Genomic DNA, 21,176 nt, shown 5'->3' on the forward strand with positions numbered 1-21,176 from the left:
AAACTAAAGATATAGTGACAAATGCATTAATGATACTGGATGGGATCTAAGAATGGAAGAGAAAAGGCTGAAAATGACATTATTGGGACATAAGAAAAAAATGTAATATAGAATTTAGGCTTTATATCAATGCTACATTTCTTGAACTTGATAACTGCATTTAAGGTGATTATATACGTGAATATCCCTGTCCATAGGATATGTACACGGAAGTATTACGTGTTCAAGGAGTATGCTGTGTGCAACCTGCTCTCAGATATTCAGAAGATAGATCGATAGATAAATGATAGATAGATAGATAGATACAGAATGATATGGCTAAGGTGGAAAACTTTTTTAATTGGAAGATCTGGGTATCTGAGGGTGTGGAGTATGTTGGAGTTCTCTGTATGGGGTTTGTATTATTTTTGTGACTACCCTGTAAGTTTGAAATTATTTCAAAATAAAAAGCTTTTTAAAAAGGATATTTCTTTGTTCTATTTCACTGACTAAAAGGTAACAGAATACCTTACTCCTAGTTTAATGCATGCCGTGCTGCCTAAAAAATAGATAAGGAAGACATATTTAGGTGCTAAGAATCAGGAGGATAGCATTTGGAAGAATTTTTAATTTGTAAAAATGAGCAGTTCTGCAGAGGCCTTTTAAATTCATTACTGGAATACCATTACCATCACAAGGGGCTGCTGTAAATTATTTTTAAAACATTGTTATATATGATTATATTCCTGCTTAATAGTAGTATTTGCCCTGAATGATAAAATGAAGTTACAAAGCACATAATAGAAATCTATTAACCCTAAAGATATGTTATAAGCATAGTTTTAGAAAAAGACATTTGATTAATTCACCCAGCAAATATTTATTTCGGGCAAACTATATTGATGGCCCTGTGCAAGTCTCTAGAAAGATTACAGCTTCAGCCTTCCACGAAATTTCTAACAATGGCTATTTTAGCAATAATAGAAATACTTGACCAAAATTCTTGGAAGGTTACAACAAATTTGAGGTTCAAATTTACCTTGATAAGCGGAGCTATGGATATTCTGAAGTTCAGTTTTTTTTTGTTTTTTTTTTTTTTATTTCATTCTTTTTTTTATCTTTAAATCCTTAGACTGCTAATTAATTTGACACTGTATAACTCAGAAAACAATGTGAGGTTTCTAAAAACTTTAGCAAAATATATTTTCCGATGTAAAACAGCTTTCAACACAACAACTGCTTTTAGATCACATCTGAATTTAACATTTAAATCAGTATCACTAGAGCCAGATTAATCCCAAACATCCCTCCATCCCTCCATCCAGGATTTACTGAATTCTACCATATGCCAGGCACTGGTAAAGATGCAAGACTCGTGCACTAGCAAATCACTCAAAATTCCTATAGTTAAATCACTCCCATTTCTTTATATGCATTATAGGTAAAAGGGTTTGCTTTCATCAAATTTCATACTCAATAGCTCTCAGTCCCGACAGAAGCCCTGCCCTTTGCAAACATATTAAGCCAAGTACAAACAGAAGGATGTAATTTTAGACACCAGAACCATATCATGAAAATGAAAGGAAGTGTACACTTCACTGTGTAATTAAGGAAAAAATACCCCCATCAACTGAACTACATTATTTCCTCACAAGAGATACAGCAGAACTTGTGAAGTGAGTACATTTTCTGCTACTTCCTTGGAAGGAACAGGCAATGAAGGTTCAAGGAAAAACCTGAGTTTTATAGTCGGTCTCAATTGGCTCCCTGGAGAGTTCACAGGGCTGGCTCTGCCCGGTGAAAGAAAGCACAGGCAACCACACATGCAGAGATTCTGTTCTCGAGCATCAAAATGGTCAGCTGGCCGGTTGTAGGGTGTCCACACTGGCTCTCCAACAAACAGCCGCATTGCCTTCACATAGTTCTTTTCATCCAGGGTGAAGCGGTGATAAATGCCTGCAGGAAGTGTTATCATGTCTCCTTTCTCCATGGAAATCCGGATCCACTTGTCCTCTTTATCCCTCACATCAAAATATCCACTGCCATCCAAGATATATCGAATTTCATCATCCAAGTGTAAATGTTCTTCATAAAACATTTTAATCTTTTCTTCATAATTTGGTAGTTTATCTTTGCATATGGTTATTATGTCCATCCAGGAGTAGTTTCTCTCTCTTCGGATCTTTTCTAATTCTGGATCATTCTCATATTTGTCAGCATCCAGTTTCCAGTAAAAGACCCCGAGTTGACCCAGCAGCTCCAGGTCGACGGGGCGCCCGGACTCCAGTCGGTGGGGCTTTCTTTGGTCCTCCGGGGACTCGTCCATATACCACGCTTCCACCATCTTCCCGGCCTCGTCCGCTGAAGGCCGCAGGTCCCGGGCAGTGCAGGGCGCAGCCCGCCCTCCAGCTGGAGCAGACTTTCTCCCAACCCCCAGGAGGCGGCTCCACCCACGCAGCTTCGCCATCCTGCTGGCGCCTGACTGGCCTGAAGTTCAGTTTGATATAGCACTGGGTTACCGTGGGCAGGTGTCCTATGGATTACATCTTTCTACTCTCTGCTTTTTCCCATCACTACTGCTGAGCCCTTAGTTCAGGCCACTATCATCTTTTGTCTATATTAGCGCAACATCCCCTAACTCATTTTGCTGCCTCTAGCCTTGTGCATTTTCCATACTGCAGCCAGAATGAGCTTTCTGAAATGTTATTCCCTTGCTTACTACCTCATTCTCCCATTGCTTTTGGAATAAAGTTCAGATTCCTGAAAACTACATGCAAAACTCCCGCTAATGTTTGCAACCTCATATTACTCACCCCATTGTATTATATACTCTAGCCAGACTGAGTTACTTTCTGTTCTCCAAACATGCCATACTCTCTCTCACCTCTGGACCTTTGTAGATATTTTTGCCTCTGACAAAAAGTCCCTTCTCTCCCCATTCTGCCTTTCTGTCCCCCATCCCACTCAAGTTTGAATTCGGTTGCCACTTCCTGAAACTTTCCCTGATTCTCCCTAACAGCAGTTAAGTAACCCTCCTGTCTTCTTCCCGAGCATTTCTTAATAAAACATGATTGTCTCTTATTGCTCTCCTCCAGCAGATGCTCAGTTCCTCAAGACCCACTGTTATATCCCTAGTACCAAGCACAGCACCTAGATACTCAATAAATTTATGTTTCATGAGTGAAAAATGAATGATTAAATGAATCAGAATGTGACTCTGCTTTCTTCTCTGTTAAATAATGTGATTGAAGTGGAAACATATTTATTCTTTGGTCTGTAAAGACCAGGTTTTACAGAGGAGTCCAAGTAGGAGGACATATTGAAACTGGGTAAATTGAGGAAAGCTTAATAAATGGACTGTTTGAAAAGATGTGGGCAAGTTTTAAGGAAATCAGCCAGGAATAGTGTAGAAGCCCAGGACTAGCAAGGCAGGGAGGGTGGGGAGTTACCACCCTTAGGCCTGGAGGGGAGAGGGGAGGGAATGATTTGGAGTCCAAAGTGGTTAGCTTGCTATTGAGAGTGGACTCACTGAGAGCCACCCTAGGGAATCTGGGAGAGAAGGAACCAAGGGAATCAGTATCTTCTCTCTCTGCTCTGGCTTTCTGACCTCCCTCTCATGATTCTTTTGGCAGAGCCCAAGTGTAAGCAAGAAGGCAAGGCAATCTGTAGATGCAGTCCACACTGGTCTGAAGATACAATACACACAATCCATAAAGTAAAATGTGAACAGGTCAGGGTAGGGAGGGGTGAAATTAGGTTACTGAGGTGAAAATAGCAAATATCTATCACAATGATCTAATATTTCAGGAGTTGGCAAAACAAACTTTCTTAATGCATCAAGACAGTGAATGGTGTGTGGGCAATATTCTGATTAAACAAAGAGAAGCATATCCTAAAACCAGATGGGAATGAGTCTTGTAATCAGTGAATTTCACTGAAATGAAGATAATTAGATCATCAATGGTGAACATTATTTTGCCATACACACTTCTTTTCTACCATGTTTCTAATGTTATCGTTCTTGATCTAGACTCCACATGGTAATGCAATTCCATCCCTTCCAAAGTCACCTTCTTTGAAACCCACTGTTATGCCCTTACTTTATGGATAAAAGGAGACTGCTAAATATTGCAAACTTTCTTTAAATTAGAAGAAAAGAAAAAACTAGGGATGTGTGGTGGTTTGAAGGTGTATGTACCCCAGAAAAGCATGTTCTTAAATCTTGCCCATTCCTGTGGGTATGAACCCATGGCAAGTAGGATCTTTTGATTGTGCTACTTCAGTTCAGATGTGACCCACCTCATTCAGCATGGGACTTAATCCTATTATTGGAGTCCTTTATAAACAGAATGAATACAGGAAGTGAGAGAGAAAACCATGGAAGCAAGAAGCCAAAATCCACGAAACCTGGAAGAGAAGGGAGAGACCACCAGGCACCGCCATGTGCCTTGTCATGTGGCAGAAGAGCCAGGATTGCCCCAGGGTTGCCGGCAGCCAGCCCTAGGATGCTGGTCTTCAGGAAGAAAGCTTCACCTTGATGATACCCAATGATGCCTTGATTTGGACATTCTCCTGGCCTCAAAATTGTGAGCAAATAAATTCCCATTGTTTAATCCAACCCTTTTCATGGTATTTGCTTTAAGCAGTCTAGGAAACCAAAACAGAATGTTCAATAGTAAGGTAGTTTAAAGGGAGGGTATACTCTGAGGTTCTGAAAGTCCAGATTACATGACAATTTTGAGGTTCAAGGTTGAGCAGGGCTTGCTGAGGTTCAATCTGCACAAATACATTTTAAATATCTTCCCTTTTAATTTTCAGGTTTTTTTACTTACCTCCTGTCATATCTCTTGCAATCTTAAGGCAACAAATTTCTTACATAACTCTAGGATGTGTTTTCTCTTCTGAATTATGTTGCCTCTAGTTTTGGACAGCCCACAAATTTATAACACAACTAAAACAACAACAGTAAAATAGTGAAAAAGAATTCCACATACCAGGAGATACAGCCAGCATTTGTTGGGTGATGAGCTAAGGCCCTGCTGTTCCCTGTCATCAGAGTGTATAGTTCATGGCATCCAGTTTGTGGGTGTGCAGCTCCAGCTAGGAATGATTCTTAACAAATAATAAAACCAAGCAGGTTCCTGAGATTACTGTTGTTTCAAGGTGTCAAAGTCCAAAGATCTCCACAGTTTTAGGGGAAATACTAATGATAAAAATTGAAAGAGACCTGGAGAAATCTTCCATCTACAGACCACTTTACCCAAACGAAAGATTCTTTCATCACTGTATTAGTCAGGGTTCACTAGGGTAACAGAACCAACAGGAGATATCTATAAATGTGAGATTTTATAAAAGTGTCTCACGCAACTGTGAGGATGCACCCAGAACCTCTTCTATTATGGCTTTTGAAGCTGTTTTCTTGATTACTTTTCCAGTTAATGCAGCCCTTTCCCTAGTTTTGCAGAAGGTTATTGTCTTTCAGATTCCTCTGCAGCCTTTGCCCATGGGGGCTTGGAGCAATGGTCACCCTCAGAGCCAGTCCCAAGAGATCTGAAGTAGCTGATCAAAAGTAGTGATCTGTGATCAGACCACTCACCCCTGGAACTTGGAAGACTAAGTCTCTATATGACCCACCCTGGCACTAGCAAGCTGTGCCAGGAGCCCGAGCTGGAGACCCTCCTGCTGCCCACCACAAGGCTGGGGTAAGGGGTGGTAGCTGCTGCAGGGAGGGCGAAACTCACTGATACTTATTGCAATTTACCAGCCTCTTCCTCCTTCTCAAATTTCCAAATAGTTGATTCAGACAGTTCTTGCCAGTTCAATAGTTGTTTGGTAGAAGAGCTGATCCCTGGAACTTCCTATTTCTGCCATCTTCCCACAAACCTCTCCTGTTTAATTTAATTTTGTTGATAAATAAATCACTGAACCTCTATGGTATGACAAGTCCTAGGGTGGGCCCTTCATATGACCCCTGTAGTTTGCCTCCAAATTATTTCTCTGTTTTCCATCATTTTCTTAAATTATGTGCCTCAGAACTGAGCAGAGCAACTAGTAAAAATCTCCCTAAAATTTTTCCTAGCTTCAATAATTTTGTCTGTTAATTGGACATAATAACACTAAGTCTATGCATTTCTCATTTGGTTGGTGTTGCAGTTCTATTTTCATTAAGTTGTTTTCCCAATTATTCCCTATATTTATACAGTGGGGGATAAAATTCATAAATTATTATTTCACATGCTATTTAGTTCTCTATTTTCTCACAGACAAGAAGCATATGGATGGAAAAAGACAGTTTTAGGAAATAAATTTTCTTATGCAAATGCAATTTAATTTTAAAAACAAATGTTTAACAGAGGCTATGTTTAATCTGTAAAGCAACAAGATCCTAAAGTAGGTGGTGGTACTTATAGATATTTGCTAGTTCCTTGCATTAACAGACATGCTTTCTAGATAAGCAATTTTAAAAATAGGAAGGAATAATAAACACTAGGTTTTCCTTTTCCTCCCTAACTTGATGTGTTTCTTCACTGCTGCTCTGTTTCATTCTATAAGTTACAGCCATTTATATAGCCATCTATGATATTTCTTTAAAGTAATACCACTTTATTGTATTTAATCTGAAGGCTGATTTAAAAGCTTATTCACGGCTATGACTATGGAGTGCCTGTTGAACATTCCATTTTTATGCTTTAATTCTTGGTATTTACCATGTGTAAAATGAAGTCCTTAAATTGGGGTGTATTTGTTCCTATGTTCCTTATGTAAAAGGTTGCTTTCTTTTTGGCTTTATGGTCATGCTGAAACACATTTCACTTCTCTCTCCTTTTAAAGTCTACAGTCAGCTTGACAACAAACCTAGGCAAACTCCTGTGCTGGGGAAGATATTTGTACATGTAACCCAGAGGTATCAGCAGTGTTCAAAAGAGAACATACAGTATATTTTGCTCCATTACTTTTAGTAGTAGTTAAAAAAATAAATAACAGTAGTTCTATAGTTTCAGGACATTTGCATAATGTATAAGTGATTTAGTACTCCATGAAGTGCAGTCAAATGTGTCTGATAATGCAAATTGAACATCCATCTGCCGATTCATTAAATGGTTCTTCCAATGAAATGAAAAAGAAAGCATGAAAGATGTATCATCTCTGATGTTGTGAATGCTTATAAAATATGACCCAACATCTAAAAATTACATTCAATCAATATATAACTAGATTACAGGCTTACCTTGTGCCTGGGGAGTTTTAAAAAATAATATTGGTATTTTGAAATTAAGAATTAAAGTGCTCAGCACAGTGGCTTGTATATATAACATGAAACAAGAGAAGAAGAGAGAGAAGAAACTGGTGAAAGGTCCTAAATTAATAGCGATATATCATTAAGACTTTAATATTCTAAAATTAATTCATAAATGCTTGAATGCATGATGCCTCATGAACTTAAACATGACAGTTTTTTGAGGTGGTTAAATAAAGACACATTCCTTCTTGGAATTTAACAGAAACATGTTTAAGGATGGACTTTAGCAAGAGATCATATCCAGAATTTGTTTACTCTTAACTTAGCATAATTATAAGCCCAATTTAGCCTCTTTTCCCCCTAAAATACGACAGTCTTTCAAATTTAAAGTTCCAGTGTCATTACTGCTCACAATACAAAAGCTGGAAGGTAAATATCTAATAGAAATTAATTTCTTTCTTCTCCTCTTTTTTAAACATTATGAGACAAGTTCTCAATTTCCTATTTTATTCCAGAAAAAGACCTTAAAGTAGACTACATATTCAAGTAGTGCTTAGAATAAGTCTGTTGACATAGATTCAGATATAATTAACCAAATAAATAAATAATTTTAATGATAGTAAGTTGAATTGGCTGTTTTCAGTTCTATTTAAATACAGACCTTCATATATAATATTTGTAATAGATTGCCAATATTACATACTATATGTAATAGTATGTATGAGGCTACCAAGTTTAAGATTTCTTCAATTTTACACTAATTTTTTCAACTTATACATTAGTTTTCAAAAATCACTGTCCATATTAATTAAAAAATATGTATATCCTCCTTTTAACCACAGCACACTTTGGATGAACAGTCCGCAGAATCCCTTCCTTAAAACGATGAAGACAGTCACCATGTTCTACGTCTCTCTGGGCTGAAATGATATTAGATTTGGTGAGGCGAAGCATGTATCACAAGTACTTTCAAAGCTGAACAGGGAACTATTTCATTGCATGGGAAGGGTGGATGTAGAATTGCTCCCTGCCCTTAAATGCTATATTTTATCTTAGGATGCATCATTGACATACTCTCTTGGTTTCATCAAATCTTCTACCAGCTTCCTTGCTTTGTCTTTCCATTTCATTCACACACACACACAAAAACACGCACGCACACACATACACACATATCATTGAATAGAAATAACAAAAGTATTTGGATTTTTCCTTTTCTTTTACTCCAGCAAATCTTTCTTTTCTCCAGTATCACACTTCTATATTTAATGATATGTGATTTGAATTCATTAGTTACCATATTATTAAAGGGCACCATGCCTTACTCATTTTTATATCCAAAGCACCAGCACATAGTGCCCACACTGACTAGACAGGCCATGCTTGCTGAATTATTAATTAGTAAAATATTTGATCAGGAAGGCTGTATCATGATCTCATCCCTTATCCAACTGAAACTCACAGTATAAAAGGCCTCTCGTCAATTCATACCATTGCAAATTATTTTTTATTTTGACGTAAGGTCTTGCAGTCATTTACCAATATCTCTGACCACCCACATAAAAGACTAAACCCATTTTGGAGGATAAAAATGTGTGTCCAAATATTGGTTTAGAAGGAGGTATTGCATTTTATTGTAAACTAATCACATAGGCTTTTCCCTGTTCTAATCATCTATCAGAAAACATTGAAGATGTACAATATAATTTTTTGGTATAGAGGCACATTCATATTTTCACATTTTATCTAGCTACAATTAAGGTTTTGCTGTATATAAACACAATCTTACAAACATTTTATAAAATTTCATTGCTTAGGACAAAGTGGACAATTTGGAAAAATTGTTTCATTATTTTTTTAAATAAATTCTTAATTTTTAAGAATAAATTCATACTTGCTTAATTTAAGAAATTACAGGCAAAAGTTCCCAAACGACTTTGATTTTCCTAAAATAACTGCAAGCAGTTCTCATTCAATCAACCAATCAATATATATTTATTGACCAGCTCTATTTACCAAGACTATTAGGTGCTGACTATTGTAATTATTTGACCTTGAATCATTGCTTGTTTCAAACAGCAGATACATAGTAACAGCACATCTTGTGTCATTTTACCTACAATTATCTTTTAGTTTTTCTGTTTGACCGATGTTATTTGTTCATATAATTTAAAGGTTTCCCTTTGTTAGGGATCATAACCTGTCCTCATTTATCAATAATTCTATACTTTCCCCAGTAATGTACTTTTCCCTTTGCATTTCTATTTTTTCCAACATTTGCCTTAATACTTAATACAATATTCTTCATAATACTTAATTTGTGTTTTAGTTATATATGTATACATACTCATACATATATGTATATATGGTCATTGATGTTTTTCTTAATTTTTAAGAAAATAATGTATTCTTGCCCTAAAACAGTGCTAAGAACAGAGGTTACAGAGTCAAACCTTTTTCATTTATTTCTCCATCACACAATAATTTTGGCCAACCTAGCTTGGGAGAGAAGGAGGTAAATTCATCATGTTTCTGGACTTCTCTTACTCTGGAAAGTTTTAATATTTTCATGTTTGCCCCATTCATTCTTGATGTTAAGATACTTTTTTCCATTATATTTCAGAGAGGGGTTCTACTCTGTTCAATACCACACTCTGCATCCAGTAGATTCTAATAATTACTCTTATATTCCTAATTGTGAACTCGTTTTTGTTTTGAATTTCTTCCACTGAAGAGAATTCCGTATTAGCCTTTTTTTCTTCCTGACTAGTATTCACTTAGGTGATCATTAAGCAGATTGATCAAGAAATGAAGCTGAATAATCATCTGCACAGCTGGATCAAAATAAGTGGTCACGATCACACGCCATGTAGGTTTCATAGTTGGGTTCTCAGGGCCTGTCTGATCCACTTGACCTCATGCACCATAGATGTTGTACCTGAGCCCAGAGAGAGAAGACTTGCCCAATCTCATGTGCCCAAACCCATTTCTCCAATACTCTTTCAATTTCACTTCACTAACTTAAGCTTCTTAAAAACCTTTTTAAATCTTTTTCCTTAAGAGTTGTTTCTTTTTATTTTTTCCCTCAGTAATATTTAGCTAAGGTGGATTTTATCATCTATTTCAGGATTTCTGCCATTCTCTCTTTCTGGTTCAGTGGGATACTTAAATTCTTTTGATCATGAATCAGCATAAATTAGCTTCCAATATTTTTTTCTTGTTTTATCCCTGTCCTACAGAATTAGAGCAAGGTAAGTTAAGGGGAAACTAACTACAGAACTATTCTCTAGGGACTCATGTAAAAGTCTCTCTTTCCAGGTAAGCATATCTCTGCTTTCCCTCAACGAAATAGTTGAAAGCATAAATTAGATGGTTTAGAGGCATTTGCATTCCCCACATGGCCTTACACATTGTGTTTAATACCTTGCTGCTGAATTATAATTTTAGCTGTTCATTAAACCAAGTAATCATTGCATTCAGACCTGCATAGTTTAAGAAAGGCACAACCTTGAAAATAGCAAGAACAAACCATAATGGTGCTACACTCACTTTTTGAAGTAGCTTTATTTTGTACGTATAAGGATACCAGGAAAATATTTTTACCCTGTCTTTTCCTAACTCTCTACTCCTGTACTCTCTACACACACCTTTCATCTCATCTGAGCAGCTCTGTGGCCTCATTCTTCACACATTTAGTTACATTTTAGAGTAAATTTTGCTGCCTTTCTTATGCTTATTCCAATGGTATCTGCACTGTGTGTTTCACAAATTAACCTAAGAATGATGAAACTTTCCACAAAGGATGGTACATTACCATCGAACATAGCTTGAGATTTGGTGCAGAAATTTCTTTTATGACCCCAATTGTTGCTGACCCACACCCTAAAGGATCATTTATCCATAAGTTTCATACTTGCACAGAAGCAGTCAATAGTTAAACATTTTAAGAAATTCAAAGACCTAACAAAATTAATGGACTGCAGAGTTTAGAAACATGCTGTGAATCAATGTTTTAGAAATAATTTACTAAATAAAAATTAAATGAATTTAACTACAAAATTAAAAGGTGGTATTTTCACTTAATGATATACAACCAGATGCCCTGAAAAGATGCATCTTATATTAAAGTTTGGTGTGCATTTTTAGGTATTTCTTTGATCCTTTATGCATCAACCATGGATATTAACAAAATTCAATTTCCTTAGTCATTAAAAGCATTTTAAATGGTTTTGGATGGAAGGTTAGGAACAGAGGACAGTTCACAGTGCTTGATTTGCTACGATAAAGTGTTTCAAAGGCTAGAAAATACCACAGTGGACTGGCAATGCCCAGCAGCTCATCAATCAAGCAAAATCAATCAGAAGTTTATCTGACCATGTTTCCCCCATTAGGTACCAAAATTTTTATATTTTAGAAATAATACTGTTATAATGATATTGTTCCATTCCCTTATTTTACAAATGAACAAGTGCAGGCCACAAATTTGTATGGCCGCAGCAGCTAAGAAGTAGGGTACAGTTATTCTGACACTGATCTGTATTTCTTCCCTGCTCTGGAATAATGAACAGTCACAATTCCAAAGAGTTCATAGAACACAGAAGGCCACACATGGGGAAAAAACAAAAGTGACTAAGTTAAATTGGTTAACTCATTCAAAGAGCACTCATCAATTACCTACCAGGCATGTGCCAGTTAAACACAGCTTCAGGAAGCACTAACTTGTTTCTTCAAAAGTCCAGCTCGGGAAAACAGTCTGTTCTGGGGGTGTATGAGGCTCTTCCCTGCAGGGAGGAGAGATGCTCTCTGAGTGAACATGAAAGTTAAAAATAAAAGTCTTAAGACAGAAAAAAAAATCAGGCTCTGTTTAAAAGAAACCAGAAATTGGGCAAACAAATACTATATTAGTATTTCTTCACTCAATCAAAACTCACTACTTCTGGACTGTGTTATTCCAAAGCCACTAGTAGGTGTTATTCCAAAGGCTCTGCTGAAAATGCAGAAGACTGATAACATTTCAGTTTGAAAAAATATATAGATTTTAAGGTAACAGCTAGGTAGGTTAAATCACTTAATACTACAAAAACAAAAAAAGTCACGTTTTTCTTTGTTAATTCATGGAAACTGCCTGAATGCAAAATAAGCAATCAAGGGTTCGCTTAGTCTCATTTGCCCTAGTTTGGTCAAATTGTTGCTAGCATAATGTTTGGGATTAATTTTAAAATCTCAATGAATAATTAAAAGAATCATCTTAATGATTAAAAGAAACTATATCCTAGTGGTGCTGGTCTTTGTAAAGCTCGTTAGAAACTCCAGTTTCAGCCTATTTGATTTTGAAATTCGTGGCCTAAGAGATCTACTAGGTCTCCAACAATGTAAATGGGCGCTTTGCTCATTTTTAGGAAGCCCTTGCCGTCTGCACCCAAACTTGCGACCGAACTCACCTGCCCACATATCCTATATGTAGAACACGCGGTTTACTGAACTATTATAATCAATATTTGCAAAGAAAGTAACGACAATTCCTGTCTGTAAAGCAGACAGAAGACTTTGGAGTCATTGTTTGTGATAACCTATTAATCTATTGATCCGTTCTTCTGGACTGTGTTTCTAGAAAATCTGGGAAAGGAATCCGAAAGGCAGCGCAGAGGAGAAGGTGAGTTAGGAGACGGACAGTAAAGATAACTGCTTCCTGGACAGGGTATGGGGTGGCACTTGAGCAACGGGACAGACCCGGGGCTGGGAAGGGAAGCGACTGGCCAGCCTCGGTAAGGCCGGAAAGTAAGAGAAAAAAAAAAAAAAAGAGGGGAAGAGAGAATGACAAAGGCAGAGGCGGCCAGGCGGGAGCGCGGGCGGCGAGGAGGATGAAAGACGGGGCGGAGCTGCGAGGTGGAGGGGCCGGCGGGCGGGCGCGGAGGAGGCGCCGCAGCCCAGCCTGGCCCGACCCGCGAGGGCGAGCGCCCCGCTTCGAGCTGCCCCAACTCCGCGGCCCCGCGCTCCGGTCTCTCCGAGAGTTTGCCTAGGAGCGCCGGCAAGTTTCCTGCCGCAGCCCCGCTCCTGGAAAGCAGTACCTGGAGGCGCCCGGGCTCCCCTCCGCGCGCCGCGCGCCGCTCGCCAGGTAACCGCGCTGGGGCTGGCAGGGGCGGCGAGGGCGGATGCTGGAGAAGCCGAGATTACCGGGCGCCGCGTGGCACCCACGGGAGGCGCGGGGTGTGGTGGGCGGGGAAGTGCGTGCTCACCTTTCCAGGTGCTCAACCTCTGTGGGATGTGGGAGGCATCGTTCTTTTCCTTTCTACCCCTTCTCTCCACGCACCCCTCCCCCATATTTCAACCCGCTGCCCTTCACTTTATTGGACGTGGGCTTGGAGCTGGGGGCGAGAGACGAAGGGGATGCGAAAGCCTGAAGGGGTGGAAGAAGAGGACGGCTGCTAGAACTTGTTAGCTCCCTGTGCTGGGTTCCCGGGCCCACGCGGCGCACGCTGGACTCCGGGATTCCGGGCGCCAGCTCCACTCGGGGCGTCCGGAGGTTAGGGAGAGGACACCAGCAGGAGCAGTCTTGAGTTTCCGATGCCGGTTTATCCTGTCCTCCGGCAGGTGTAACAGAGAGATGAGCATCTCTGCTTCGGTGCCGACTTTGCATCAGTCCCAAACTCCAAGACCTTGCTAAGGCTCTTGCCAAGGCTGCGGGGGATGTGGAAGGGAAGTTAGGGCTGACAAGCCAGGTATGATCCTGGCCCTGAGCCGAGGGATGGGGAGAGTGACAGGGGGAAGGGGACGGGGCTGGGTTGGGGAGAGAAGGAGCTGTGTGGTTGCTTTGTTGCTGCTGCTGACACTTTCCAGCGGTTCCCCGCTCCCTCTTCTGCCCCTCTTCTGCACATCCTGCCTATCAGCATGCTTCTGTTAGAAGGCTTAAAGGCGTTCGGTTTGATGCCTGTCAGGAGTTCGTTCCGACTAAGTTCACAGGACCTAAGTCTGCAGCTGCTCCTCCTCCCTTCCCTCCCTGCGGGTCCACCCTAACTCCCTCCCACAAGCAAACTGTTCCTGAAGAGTTCCCATGGCTTTGAAAGGAATGGCAAGTAAATAATATGAGTGTGTGCTTTTGTGACAACCCCCCCCATTATGTTATCAGATCCAAATCAAAACCCTGCGTATATTTAATAGGGTGCCCCTTTAGCAGATTTTATAGTAATTAAGATCATTTACCAATGTTATTTTTTTCACTTATTTTTTATTTTCACTTTAACCCCAAACATTGCATCAATCTATCGCTACAAAAATTTTTCTATACTATGCCACTGGGTTTAAAGGAAAAGGGATTCTTTTAGATTCACACATACACAACAAAATATGTTGTGATCATATTTAATATCTGTCTTACAGTTTCAGTGGCCGGGTACCTGCCAATTCAGGCACATAATCACACCACCATATGCCTGTGAACAAAATTGAAGAAAAGGAGAATGTTAATGTATTGCATGGACAAGAGTGCCCTGAAACGCCAGATTTTACTGGTGCTCAAAGGATTTTTAAGGGCTTCAGTCAAAGTGAATAAAATATACAGAACAAAATTGCAATTGTATCTGATGTGTTCAACAAGAATATAGTACTCGGGCACTCATAGTTGACTAGTTATTGAGGAAAAATTAAAATCCTCTCACTTCATAGAAAACATTTTGATTGAATATAGTCAATAAGAAATAGCACACATTCTGATGCCTTGAGATAATGAGAATATTCTTCTTGCCTCGTTTGGTTTTTATCTCCTTCATTACAGTCACATCCTTCAGAAAATGAGCACCTTGCAGATAGATGTTGGTGTGTAATGGCTAAACACCATATTTTTTAATACAGAGGCTTGGTGACAGTCCAAAAACATAAATGTTTTAAATCATTACCAACCATCTGTTCTCTCCCGCTCACGTAAAGCACAGTGTTTTATTTTCATGGGTTTCAAAACATACATACCCATTTCATACATTTCCATGAACATCCTCAAAGCTGTTATGGTATCTGATATTGACCCAGGTTCAGCAACTGTTGTGTTTGGCTTATTACACTAGGATCTTCTTTAAAAAAAAAAACAAAAAATTCAATAAAAGAAGAAATAAAAAAAGTTTTAAAGCTTTTGGCCAAGGCTCGTATGGACTACCGGCCAATAAGAGAATTGGAGTGAAATCGGATTTCTTCCCCAGCCCTACCAACCCACCCATCTTTTTGTTACCAGAGAGAAGCTGAGAATTAGTACAGCTGCGGGTCTCCCTGGTGACTTATTTTCCCTCTCCTCCTGCACACAAGGGTAGCATTTGGTGATTGGAAGTAGTGTATTGAGCAGCCCCATGACTTCAAAAAGTTCCTCTGGTTTCCAGAAGAATGCCACATCTTCCCAGGAAGAACCTATTCAATGGGGGACTCTTACTTAATATTCCAAACCTCATCTTAGATATTTCTAAGAAATATACCTTGTTTCCCACATAAATATAGGATATGAATAAAATGCCCATCTATGTAGTATTCTTTATATTTGCATTTGAGAATTTGGAGTTCATATGTAATGAATATAGATTCATACCCTTCGTTTTGTTTATGTCATCATTAAAGCAAGATTTGGGATTTTGAGTTCCCTCCACATTTCCCAGGCCGAAAAACTGATTTCCTATCTAACAGAATTTGCTATAACTTGAACTCAAAATTAAGAAGCATAATATATATGTTATTCCTTCAGAGCAGCCAGAATGGTAAGGAAACCTTTTTTATTCAAATCTTGGCACAGTGTCCCAAGAACTTTCGTATTTTTTGAGGAAAAAGATATTGGCAATCTTGCTTAGACTTTGCAAATAAGTGATACACACTAAGAGAATATGAAGAACTGAGGAAAGGTGGGACTTACGACTGGTTACTCCACTCCAATGGTATCTTCTTGCCTGGAAAGCCTTAAGATTTTCCTAACCTACTGCCTGGATATCATTGAAAACAATGAACCCAAGCTATAGAGAAGGTTGAAAGTAAAGTTGCCTTGGAAAATAAGGTCTAATTTCGACTTTTGGCTATTTCATAAGAATGTGTTGCATCTTATTTTTCTGTATACTGAATATGAATTATTGAGGGAAAACAGTTTCACCATGTATTGCGGTCGCGGTTACTGCTTCTGGGGGGAGTGGCGGCCGGTAGCTGAGCCCTCAGCTCTCGGGGCTGCTTAAAGGGTACCGGCGGCGGGGGCTCTTTCCCGGAGGCGAGGGCGAGGCGGAGGACTTGGCCAGGTCCTCGGCGGGAGGCGTACAAGGTGTGGAGGGCGGCGATAAGGACTAAACACTCTTCATCCAGTAGGAGTATGCGCCAAAGAGATTTATTCAGGGGTGATTACAGGTTATATAGGCTGGTAAGAAGGGCAGGGCTGGAAAAGAGGTGAAGTAGCCTTAAATGGCAATACTGAAGGGAGAGGGGCTAGGATTGGTTCTGAGAGGACGCAGGAGCCGTTGCAGCGGGCGGGAGTTGTTCTGGCCACGGTGCATGCGCGCTGGCGGTGGCAGGAGTTGCCTTGGCACAGGGGAGTGTGCGGGCAAGATAAGGAAGTGAGGAAAGGGCGGTTGGGAGAAAGGCGGTTCCCTCCGGCAAGCCTCCCCTGCCAGTGGCATTTTGGGTGAGGAAAAGGGAGCCGCCTTGACCTCGCTTCCCAGGCTCGGGGGGGCTGCAGAGGGCACTAACGCCCGTACCTACTACCCTCCCCAGGGGGTGATATCAGGTCCCCTGGCCCAGGCCTGGTAAGCCGAGGTACAAGCTCAGTCACCCGCAATTCCCCTTTCTTTTCTAATTAGAGGAAGAGGCTTTATCGGAGAGGCCCGCTAAGGGTGAGGGAAGGGGGAGGTCAGGGAAGGGAAAAAGGGGTTGACGGTGGCTCAGCGAGGCTGGAGCTCAGTGTTGGTGTGGTGTTCGGGCGCTTGACAATGGCTTCGCTGCAGCGGGCTGGGCGAAGGTGAGGGGTTTAAAGTTCAGGGGTTCAGAGAAGCTGGAACTCGAGGCGAGAACGATGTTCAGGTGATTGAGAAGGGCCTCGCGGTTGGCGAGTCGACCGGTGGCGTTGAGGTCGTGGAGGGTTGGCTGTTATCTTGGAGTGGGGGGCGTCAGAGGTGGCGAGTCGCTGATACTGGATTTGCACGAACGAGGAAAAAATGGCATCCGTTTGTTTCCTTACAAGCTGGACAATTTTGCGGATGAGGCAGGGTCCTAAGATGAGAGCTAGAATAATTATTAATAAGGGGCCAAGAAAAGGAAGGATGTATGGGAGGATGGGAGTGAAAAAACTGGACCAATAACTGGTGGCTTCACGATCTTTTTTACGCTTTTCTAGTCCCTCTCGGACTCTTTTCAGGCTGTCCTCGACGAGACCTGTGGAATTGGCATATACACAGCACTCTTCTCCTAGGGCGGCGCAGAGGCCTTCTTCTTTGAGGAGGAGAAGGTCAAGACCTCGGCGGTTTTGGAGTACTACCTCAGAGAGGGAATTGACAGAATTTTTTAGATGGTAAATAGCGTTTTGTAAGTGATGAATGTCTTCGTCAACAGCCGCCCTGAGGTGAGTTAGGGCGGAGCCTTGACTGGCTAGTGCAGCGATTCCGGTGCCAGTGCCGGCAAGACCTAGGAGGGAGGCAATTGTGAGGGCGGTGATGGGCTCTCGCTTTTGCAGAAGGGCAGGAGCTGCAGTTTTTTCCAGACGGAGGAAGAAGTTTTCTTCGCTGTGGTATAAGACCCTAGGGATAAGGACAATTAGGAGGCAAGTTTCTTTATATTCACTGATGATATTCGTGCTGAGACAGGGGGTAAGTCCTGTAGAGGAGCAGAGCCATTGGGAGGAGTTATGAGGAATGAGAAATTTTGCCGAGCTGCTGGGAGATGAGTAGCTGGCACAGGCAGTGAGGTTGGGAGAGTTACTGGAGCGAGGGCGGACGCACTTTCCCGTATAGGAGACTGAATGAAAGGTCAGGGGGACGGCAGAGGTATTCCAATTGCATTCCAAGGGGCTGTTTTCTGTGCTTTCTGAAAAGGAGAGGTTGGAGGCAACGGGCTCGTACAGTGAGGAAGAGGTGGAGAGGCAGAGCCAGCAGGATGAGGTAAAATTGGGGTTGGAGGAGTTCACTGAGGCAAAGGCGGCTTGGATGAGGCTGAGGAGGGGAGAGGAATAACGAGAAGGGGGCAGAGGAAGCTGGGGTGGTGGTGTTTGAGATGTAGTTGAAGTGCACTTAGTCGGAGCTAAGGTGCGGCTGGAGGGCTGTGGAAAAAGGGGGTTAATGACTCTGTTGGGACCAATATTAAAGGGCCTTTTTATAACAGTATTTTTCTTTGGTTGGTTTATAGCCTCCTTTCTTATGAATATAAGGGTTCCCCGATCGAACCCCGATAGCCAAATTCGGAAGCCCCAAGTTTTACCCAAGAGCCAAGACGTATCAGCAGGGTTTTGTATGGTGAGCATTAGTCTTTTAGGACAAAGGTAGCCTGAATTTTGGCAAGTATACGGGATTACTGCGAGGTTTAGAAATTTGTCAGGGACAGAAGGTTTCCAGCCAGTGGCTAATGTTTCACACCCCCAGTACGGGCAGTAATAGTCCTTTGGGGATTTACAATATGATTTTCCAGGATTTGAAGCTGGACACATATAATAATCCTGAATATTTAGGCTGCCTGGATAACCAGGAGGTTTTGGATTAGGAGGGACAAACAGATTAATGGCATTAAAGACGAAGGAGGGAGATCCTGCTGTGGTGTTGGAAAAAATTATTGTGGAGTCTTTTAAACGCGCAAGAGTCCACTTCCAAGGCTGGTGGGGATCGCCCTGGGTAGAAGAGGCAAGAACTAACATGACTATTAGAAGGGAGGTTATGCTTGGGTGAGGGTTGAGAGGGTGTATGACATTGGTTTTTGCCTGTTTATAAAGGCGTATAATTTCTCTAATTTCTCGCCGCTGCTGCGCTCTGCTCGGACTGGGGTCTAGGCTCAGGTGTACTGTTGTCATCTGGTGCACCAGGCTGCGGAGACGACGGCGTTCCCGTCTCGTTGGACGCGTGGTTGCTGGTGGCGGGCCGGATTGCCCTTCCTGGGATCCATATTGGTTGTGCTGCATCATCTGGGAAAACACAAGCAAACCCGCGCCCCTGGGCGAGAAGTGGGGAGGGACCTTTCCAGGTATTATTCTCCGGGTCCTTCCAGTAAACCATCGGGGCCTGGGTGGGCCTATACGAGGGCCCCCAATGTTTATGTAGGGGCGAAAGCCCTTCCTTATTGAATGTGAGTAGATTAAGGTGAATAAGGGCTGCTATAACAAGGTCCCCTGGAGTTGCCTGGGGGAGCATTGCCCTTTCTTTTCTAATTTGTATTTTTAAGCGGCGATGGATTGCTTCTACAATGGCTTGCCCCTGTGGATTATAGGGGATGCCGAAATGATGGGTGATGTTATATAACTGAAGAAAAGCCGCAAAAGAGGCACTGCGATAGGCAGGCCCATTGTCCGTTTTTAGGTCCCAGGGGACTCCCATGAAGAGAATTCCTTGTCTCAGGGCTTTGATACAGTGTTTGGCCGTTTCCCCGACGAGGGGGACCGCATAACACATAGCTGAAAAGGTGTCAATTATTACATGTACATACTTGAGGCGCCCAAAGGACGGAACATGAGTTACATCCATTTGCCATCTAGAATTTGGTTTTAGGCCTCGTGGGTTGACTCCTTGAGGTTGTAAGGGGCCAAGTGGCGCAAAGGGCGCACAAGTTGTACAATTGCGGACAAGATGTTTACAGGTATTTAAGGGGAGGTCACATAGATGATGTAACGACGTAGCCGAAAAGTGAAACCTGGAATGCAATAACTTGGCCTGGTTAACAGTGTCCCCCGGAGGGGCCGCTGTGTGAGTTAGCATAGCTTGGGTAGTCTGAGCTGAGACCGCTTGGTCTACTATACTGTTGCCATTAGCCAAGGGCCCCAGAAGGCCTGAGTGACTACGAATGTGGCTAACGAACCAAGGATCTTGTCTATGCTCTAAGATACTTCTGAGGTTAGAAAGTGCTTTATCGATGGCCGAGTTCCCAGGGAAAAAGGTGGAAAATGCAAGGACTCGGCAGACCTGATACGTGTAGAGGCTGTCAGTGAAAATGTTTACTGGGTGGTTGCAGTGGGCGTTTAGTGCGCATGACACTGCCAGAATTTCCCCCACTTGGACCGAATGAAGGTTGACATAACTGAATAGGCGGGGTTCCGGATGGTCCTGCGAATAAGAGAGGAAGGCGAAACGGGTTTTGGAGGCGTCAGTAAAGACGGTAGTGGCACCCGGGATGGGTGCAGAGGAGGGGAAAGGATGGAAGGGGCTGCGGAAGGGAAGCTTGGCGAGTCCCTGTAACAGCCGATGGCTAGGATAGTGGCAGCTGAATTCCCCATGAAATCCTTCTAAAAGGATTTGCATGTCCGGGTTGTCACGTATAAGCAGGCGGGTTTGGCCTGTGTCTAGGGGCCAAACAATTTTTTCTGGCGGCTCTCCGAATACATGAACAGCCAAGGTAACTAGATCTGAAGCTAGGCTGATCCAGAGCCGCACTGCAGGGCAAATCTTCCTAAGTCGACTTTTAGCGGGATGCGCCCAAAGTAGAGGGCCTTCCTGCCACAGGCAGCCCATAGGTGTGCCGGGCGTAGGGAGGATGAGTGCTATAAGATTGCCCTCCTTAGTGCTGAATCTGTTGAGACAGCAGGCAGCGAGTGCCTTGTTAATTGCGGCAATGGCTTCCTTTGCCTCTTGGGTGAGCTTAATGCGCCGGGAGATTGCTAGCGGCGGGGCTTCAGGGACACTCAGCAGCATAAAGAGTGGTTGTAGCTGTGCTGTGGTGATCGGCAACGCAGAGCGGAGCCAATTGATTTGACCGCAGAGCTGTTGAAGCTCAGTGATAGTGACCCGGTCCGGTATGTCCAGCTGGGGAGCGGACGGAG

At 42.0% G+C, this 21,176-nt stretch overlaps 2 protein-coding genes and 1 long non-coding RNA gene across 3 annotated transcripts in view; 1 reads left to right on the forward strand and 2 right to left on the reverse strand.

The window, feature by feature from the left end:
* Positions 1-12,000, reverse strand: part of LOC119511574 — a 37,449-nt gene extending 25,449 nt beyond the window's left edge. Inside the window, exon 1 of the long non-coding RNA XR_005212208.1 lies at positions 11,898-12,000. This is a non-coding gene — a long non-coding RNA (uncharacterized LOC119511574). The remainder of the gene's footprint in view (positions 1-11,897) is intronic.
* LOC119511572 (1,2-dihydroxy-3-keto-5-methylthiopentene dioxygenase-like) lies at positions 1,303-2,347 on the reverse strand. The gene has a single exon (XM_037806044.1). The coding sequence runs from the start codon at positions 2,321-2,323 to the stop codon at positions 1,628-1,630; it is 696 nt and encodes a 231-aa protein (XP_037661972.1). The 5' UTR covers positions 2,324-2,347; the 3' UTR covers positions 1,303-1,627.
* Positions 12,001-13,200: 1,200 nt separating the features above from the next.
* Positions 13,201-21,176, forward strand: part of CHST9 (carbohydrate sulfotransferase 9) — a 282,453-nt gene continuing 274,477 nt past the window's right edge. Inside the window, exon 1 of the mRNA XM_037805589.1 lies at positions 13,201-13,334. The gene's annotated coding sequence lies outside the window, so the exon portion shown is untranslated. The remainder of the gene's footprint in view (positions 13,335-21,176) is intronic.

The sequence above is a fragment of the Choloepus didactylus genome, chromosome 16 (assembly GCF_015220235.1).
Source record: "Choloepus didactylus isolate mChoDid1 chromosome 16, mChoDid1.pri, whole genome shotgun sequence".
Lineage (NCBI taxonomy): Eukaryota > Metazoa > Chordata > Mammalia > Pilosa > Megalonychidae > Choloepus > Choloepus didactylus.